Below are 7126 nucleotides of genomic sequence, written 5' to 3'. Positions count from 1 at the left end.
TGCGTACCTCGTCGGAAGGCGAACCGCCGCCGTCCAATCGGATCTCCCCAAATCGTCGGCCATCAATAGCCGGCCACCCGGCCATCAATTGACCGTGACGTGCAGCGCAGCGCTGGTGGGCCCGCCCCTTACACGTGACGGGCCCACGTTCCTCCCCCCCGCCAGCAGGCCCGATATCAAAGCCCCAGTTTTCTTCCTCCCCACGCCTATAAATACCCCCCTTCTTCCTCCCCCTTTCTCTCATACAAATCAAATCAATCTTCTTCTTCTTCCTCGCGCGACTCTCTTCATCTTCTTCTTCTTCGATCGATCGAGCAAGCTCGGCTATGGAGGCGAGGAAGAGGCTGCCTACGTCGAGGCCTCCTCGCCCTGATCATTCCAAGACCGCCATTTCCAAAGCTTCCTCCGCTGCCGCCACGGTCAAGGCCTCCGACGCGCTTCCCCTCCCGATCCGGCTCACAAACCTAGTGTTCTTCCCCATGTTCTTCGTCGCCGCCTATTACCTGATGATCCGCTGGCGGGAGAAGGTCCGGATCGGAGCCCCGCTCCATGTCCTCAATTTCCTCGATCTGACCGCGATCGTCTCCCTGGTCTCCTCCATCCTTTACCTGCTCAATTTCTTCGGGATCGAGCTCATCCAGCCGATCCTCAACCCTCGGAGCAGCGACGACGACTTCATCCCCGCCGACGAAGAGCCGAATTGCGCAGCATTGTGCCCCCAATCGCCGCCGGATACGCGGAAATCGGCCCCGATTTCCCCTAATTCGGTCCTCCCCGCCGACGATGAGGAGATTGTTCGGGGGGTTTTGAGGGGTTCGATCCCGTCGTACTCGCTGGAGTCGAGATTGGGGGATTGCCGGCGGGCTGCGGGTGTTCGGAGGGAAGCCTTGAAGAGAACGACCGGGAAGTCTCTGGACGGCCTCCCCCTCGACGGCTTCGACTACGAGGCCATCCTCGGACAGTGCTGTGAGATGCCGGTTGGCTATGTCACGCTGCCGGTGGGCATCGCCGGGCCGATGCTCCTGGACGGGAAGCTGTACCACGTTCCGATGGCGACCACGGAAGGGTGCTTGGTGGCGAGCACCAACAGAGGATTGAAGGCGATTAGAGACTCCGGCGGTGCGGAGAGCGTCATTCTCCGAGACGGCATGACGAGGGCGCCCGCCGTGAGATTTGCTTCGGCGAAGAGAGCCGCCGAGCTCAGGTTCTATCTCGAAGATCCTGCCAATTTTGACACCATCTCCGTGGTGTTCAAGAAGTGAGTTTATCGCCCCAACTCTCGATTCATTCGATTTCGTTTTCAAGTTTGGGTTTTGATGGGTTTTTTTTTTCCTTTCTCAGATCAAGTAGATTTGCGAGGTTGCAAGGGATTCAGTGCGCAATGGCGGGGAAGAATCTCTACATGCGGTTTAGATGCGCTACTGGTGATGCCATGGGCATGAACATGGTGTCCAAAGGCGTGCAGAACGTCTTGGATTTCCTCCAGGGAGAGTTCCCCGACATGGAGGTCATCAGCATTTCTGGTCAGTGTTCTTCCCCAATCCCAGATTTCGCTTCTCTCTTTCCCACGGTTTCCTTGAAGCACATGAAATTTGATCTCTGGCAAGCTGAGAAGTGGATTTCGAATCCTTGTTTTTAGATTTCACCTCACCCTTTCCCCCATTTGCTTTAGAATTCCTCGAGAACATCAATTTTTTCTATCTGACGAATAGAGTATCAGAATCGGCATCATTGTTTCTTACTAGATTTCGCCTCTCTAACTCAGCTTCCGTTAGAAAATGGGGAAGAACATTTAAACCTCTCTCTTATGAATTAGATCTCCGCTTTCTTCCCCAAATTGTCTTCAGAAAGTCTCAGAATTGGACTCTGGATCGTCGCTCGGACTCCATTTCTCCGCTCTTCTATCAATTCAGTTCAGAAAATCTCAATGACATCAAACTACATTCATCGTCAAGACTAGAATTTCTCTCCTTTGAGCTCAGAACTGCAATTCGGATTGTTATATCTGAATGTTTGATCGAATTGGTGGTCAATTACAGGAAACTTCTGTTCGGACAAGAAGCCGGCGGCGGTGAACTGGATCGAAGGCCGGGGGAAGTCGGTGGTGTGCGAGGCGGTGATAAAGGAGGAGGTGGTGCTGAAGGTGCTGAAGACAACGGTGGCGGCGTTGGTGGAGTTGAACATGCTGAAGAACCTCGCTGGATCGGCGGTCGCCGGCTCGATCGGCGGCTTCAACGCCCACGCAGCCAACATCGTCTCTGCCATCTTCATTGCCACCGGCCAAGACCCGGCCCAGAACATCGAGAGCTCCCACTGCATCACCATGATGGAAGCGATCAACGGCGGGAAAGACGTCCACGTCTCTGTCACCATGCCCTCCATCGAGGTAAACCCATCTCTCTCTCTGTCGCCTTCTTTCTGCTTCTGTTTATCTGTGTGTATTTCTAACAGTTTTTCACTCGGTTTGATAATATATGTATCTAATTATCTGTCCCTTTATCTCTATCCCGAAATTATCTTTGTTTGTATCTATCTTTACTTATGTGTTGATCTATCACTGTTTCTGCGTGATAATCAATCTATGTCTCTATCTACTTGGTACTCATCCGTTTAGTAATTTATGCACCCGTCAATCTGTATATATCTCTCTCTCCTTCATTTGTCTATATATCTGCCTGATACTCCTTATTCATTTGGTAATTTATCCAGCTGTCAATCTGTATATTTCTATTCCCTTTATCATGTGTCTCTTTATTTACTTGATACTTCTTATCCATCGGGTAATTTATCCAGACGTCAATCTGTAGATCTCTATTGTATCCATCATTTGTCTATTTATCTACCTAATACTTCTTATCCATTAGGTAATTTATCCAACCGTCTATGTATCTACCACTGATCTATCAATATGTCATCCGCTCATTCATCTATCTGTTGACCAATTTACCTCCCTGCATGACTATTAATGATCAATTTATCTCTTCATCCCTGTTAATATCTTTCCTGGTAACATATGTATCTATAAATCTATCCATCTTTCTACCGATTCATGCGTCTCTCTTTGACGGGTCTTGTTGTCAATAAACAGGTGGGGACAGTTGGGGGAGGAACTCAGCTGGCGTCGCAAGGGGCTCTGCTTGACCTTCTAGGTGTGAGGGGAGCCAACGCAGATGCCCCGGGCGAGAACGCCAGGCTTCTCGCCACCATCGTCGCCGGTGCCGTGCTTGCCGGCGAGCTCTCTCTCATGTCGGCCCTCGCCTCCGGTCATCTCGTCAAGAGCCACATGAAGTACAACCGTTCTTCCAAGGACGTCTCCAAGATCGCTTCCTGACCTGGTCACTCATACATGATGATGATGATGATGATGATGGTGGTGGTGGTGGTGATGATCATGATGGTGGTGCTGGGGAGGAAGATCGTGGCAGATGCGAAGGCATCAGGATGGGTAGCTTGCTGAATCTGGTAACACTGCTGTGATCTTGCCAGCCCCTTTCCTGGCCTACCTCAAATCTTTTATTCATTGCTTAAAAATGCGAGTTAGTTTAGGCCCACCCCCCCATGTGAGAAAGCTAGTCTGGCATTTCACGATATTCCCACCCCCCTTGTATTTTTATTGGTTAAGTTGGATTCCCATTGTTTCATGCTTCTTTCTTCTATCAAATTCATTCTATTACTCTTCTCTCTCTCACTGCCTTTGTCTCTTCTGTCTCTCTCTCTCTCTTGTCTCTTCTGTCTCTCTCTCTCTCTTGTCTCTGTCTGTCTCTCTGTCTCCTGGCTCTGTCTCTATGTCTTGCGGTTTCTCTCTCCAGGCCTCTTTCTTTCTCTAACCCTCTGTCCCTTTCATACTCTGTCTCTATCTCTCTTAATGTATATCTCCCACTTTCTCTCTGTTTTCCTCTATGACTCTCCCCCAATCTGTCGCTGTGCTGTTCTCTCTCTATCTCTGTGAATCTATAATGCAGCAGCATCGTCCCGGGAGAAGATCGCCCGATCCCACGTCCCATTTTTTAGAGGTTCGTCCGAATCGTCCCATCTGAGAACTGCCCCGTCCAAGACTGGGACGAAGCAGTGAGTATGTCAGCATAGTCTGAGAACATATGATTGTTCATAAAACTAGGCTGGCATGTGCTCTTTTGCAGCATAACTTTTGCCAATAAGATGTGAGTTTCACTTAAAAGCAGCACATGCAAAGTAAATTTATGAGGATTATAATTTACTTCGAGGGCTCACCATGGAAATAAGAAACCTTTCTCTGATACAATGATTCAAATAATGGGTACATCTAATTTGTGAGTTTGAGTTTATAATTCTACAACTGATTCTCTCTCTTTCTCCCTCTCTTTCCACTTGAATAGGTTGGCGATTATTGCGACATAATTTCTATTAAGATTCCTCCTCCTAAGTGGTGGCCATTATAACTTATTGGTGCATACATGAAAAGGCCGAAATCATAAATAACTATATTTAGAACCATCTCAGAATATTTTATGGAATGTCAAACGTGTAGTGCTATCACCAATATTATTTGACGCATGCAAATTCAATTATCTACAGCGCATGATATCTTATAATTTTTTAAAATCACGGAATGTGATCAAGTAATGGTGCCTTATACATTGGAATTTATACCATTAATTTAATGCAATTACAATCCAACAATATTCTCACTGGAGTCTACAAAGTACGCAAAGATACGGCCTATTACAATATTTACCATGATGTACATCTAAATCTCCCACCCCTGCAAAAATATTAACGCATATTTTGAGCATAATAGTTTAAATTAGAAAAACTACGGAAAAAAAAGTTGACACAGATGGAAAATGATCACAATGTTTTCACTAAATGGAATTTGATTTATACGATCTTATATTATATTATAAAAAATTATTCTGATTTTAAAAATTCAAATGGACTTTATAGTTCAAAAAATTATATTTAATCTTAAAATGAGTATTTGCTCTTCCTCTTTTACAAATAGGCCTAAGAAAAATTGGACTCCTGATAAACAAAAGCTCAGGTTTATTGCAAGGGGTTATGTGGCAATACTATTATGATAGAGTAGTTTGTATCACTGAACCTTATTCCTTAAATTCCAAGACATATTTTGAAAATAAAGATTCGAAAATTAACTCTGTATAGTCTGGTCAAGAACGCCTTGCACTCGAATGTTTTCAAGGATCTATGAATTAAGGAATGGACAGCTCAGGATGGAACAATGTTAAAAAATAATGAGAGAAACTTATGGTTCACGAGTGAGAATTTGTTTTGTTGATGCACCTTTTTAAGTAATTGGTGCATTCAAATTATTAGTTTAATTTTATATTCTCAACAATTCTTTAGCTCTATCACCAGTTAGTTTATGGAAGATTAAGCATATTCACTTGAACCATTTCTTAGCTCTATGATTCAGTCCAAACTTCAAGAGTTTCAGCTCAGGAATGTTTTGAGGGTCAAATATGTAATGTAAGCAGAACGAATTTGAGCATATTCATCTAAGAACTCACATGGTTCTTCATTGAGCCTTTCATACCAACAGGGGAGTTGGTTGACATGTTTGGAAAAATTCTGAACTAGATATTTTAAAGTAAAGGACAAGATATCCATGTGTAGATTTCCTTTTTTACAAGTTCACACTACTCTCTATCACATTATTTTAATGGCCACTCAAATTTGGCGGTTCTGGCTGTCATCTGTTTTCTTGCCAATTGGTTTTTTTCCTCCTTCATACTATCAAAAATAATTTATAGGCTTCAACTTCTTCTTTTACTGATTTTCTCAAGGCCAACAAGATGAAGATTTACAATTTTCCTACTGCTCATAAAAATTTCACCTCAACATATTGCTAGGATTTCAGGTTAGCTATAAATGAAATAAAAATAGAATTTAGAAGCAGGTGCGTGAATAAAAAATGCAGTTTTTGAAAATAATTTTTACTATGAAAGAATAGCCATCTTTGCCATTTTTATGATTATCGTCCCCCCATGGCAAAAACCACAAATTTATTTGTCCAAAAATTAGGGTAAATTTAAAGTTAATTAAATCAGTCGTTTGAATTTAGGCAAGCAATAACTTTAAGTTTCCCTTCATAAATTTGTGACAGGCATAGGATCAGAAAGGGGTGATACCAGTAGCGGTCAGTTATAAAAAAGTTGACTTGAATTTTGATTCTAAAGATAATAAATAGAGTTTGAAATGAGAAATATATTTTTATTCCGGAGTAATTTTTCAAAAATTATTATAATGCTTTTTAAAAATCTAGGTTTACTTCTTCAAAAGAATAATTACATAACATTTTTACTAAAATAATATGCCACCAGTGCTTAACAGTGACATGTACAGTGTCGGATGCGGCAGCTCTCAGGGGCTGTATTGTAGTACCAATTGCATGTAGAGGCAGGGCAAAATCTACAATCATATGGCTATATCTACATCCAATTGCATGTAGATCCGAAAGTTAGCCAACTCGTAGCTAAATTAAGAGAGAGTCCTAGAAACAGAACAGAGGGATCATTGAAATAATGTAAATTTGGAACGAAACTAAAATTTAAAATTCAATGGATAAAATTTAGAAATTGACAGTCGAAGCAAAAAATATGAGAAATTTTTGAAGAAAAAATAGTGAGATGTAGCAGAGATAAGGGATTGAAATTGGAGAGAGAGATAACAGAAGAGGTAGAACAAAAAAATGAGGCAGTGAGTAAACATAAAGAGATGATTGTGAAAATTGTTTTTTCTAGAAGGGATACGAATTACCCCCAATTGATCTAGGCTAGGATTCTAAGGCAAGAATGCTATAATATACTTTTTATGCATTTTCATGCCACTCTTGAAGAAAATACAATGTGCTTAACCATCATGATCTACCACGGGATGAAGATGATGCACATGATGGAAATATATGTGGCTGACAAGCCAATCACACATTCCATATCTCGTTCCATGTTCATTAATAGAACATATTCATTATAGTGCACTTGTGATGCGCATAATGAAGTCCATGAATACATGATCGGACTTAGTGAATTATGATGAGATTGTAATATGGAGATTACTAGTCTTTAAGCATGTGTTCTAAACATTCCTATTCGAAGCATACGCGAGAAGGACATCAAAGTATCCGGAT

At 42.6% G+C, this 7126-nt stretch overlaps 1 protein-coding gene across 1 annotated transcript; it reads left to right on the top strand.

Moving 5' to 3' along the window:
• The first annotated feature begins 234 nt into the window (after positions 1–234).
• On the top strand, positions 235–3673 carry HMG1 (hydroxy methylglutaryl CoA reductase 1). Its single transcript, XM_078583438.1, has 4 exons — positions 235–1258; positions 1342–1523; positions 2040–2386; positions 3089–3673. The coding sequence occupies exons 1-4, from the start codon at positions 327–329 to the stop codon at positions 3329–3331; spliced, it is 1704 nt and encodes a 567-aa protein (XP_078439564.1). The 5' UTR covers positions 235–326; the 3' UTR covers positions 3332–3673.
• Positions 3674–7126: the final 3453 nt, after the last annotated feature.

This window comes from Wolffia australiana, chromosome 11 (assembly GCF_029677425.1).
Source record: "Wolffia australiana isolate 7733 chromosome 11, ASM2967742v1".
NCBI classification, from domain to species: domain Eukaryota; kingdom Viridiplantae; phylum Streptophyta; class Magnoliopsida; order Alismatales; family Araceae; genus Wolffia; species Wolffia australiana.
The sequence above is the reverse complement of the archived record's forward strand: the minus strand, read 5'-3'. Positions and strand labels throughout refer to the sequence as shown.

Coding starts and splice junctions, on each gene's coding strand:
- HMG1 (XM_078583438.1), top strand. CDS start 327: ATGGAGGCGAGGAAGAGGCTGCCTACGTCGAGGCCTCCTCGCCCTGAT. Junction 1,524..2,039: donor GGAGGTCATCAGCATTTCTG/GTCAGTGTTCTT, acceptor GGTCAATTACAG/GAAACTTCTGTTCGGACAAG. Junction 2,387..3,088: donor TCACCATGCCCTCCATCGAG/GTAAACCCATCT, acceptor GTCAATAAACAG/GTGGGGACAGTTGGGGGAGG.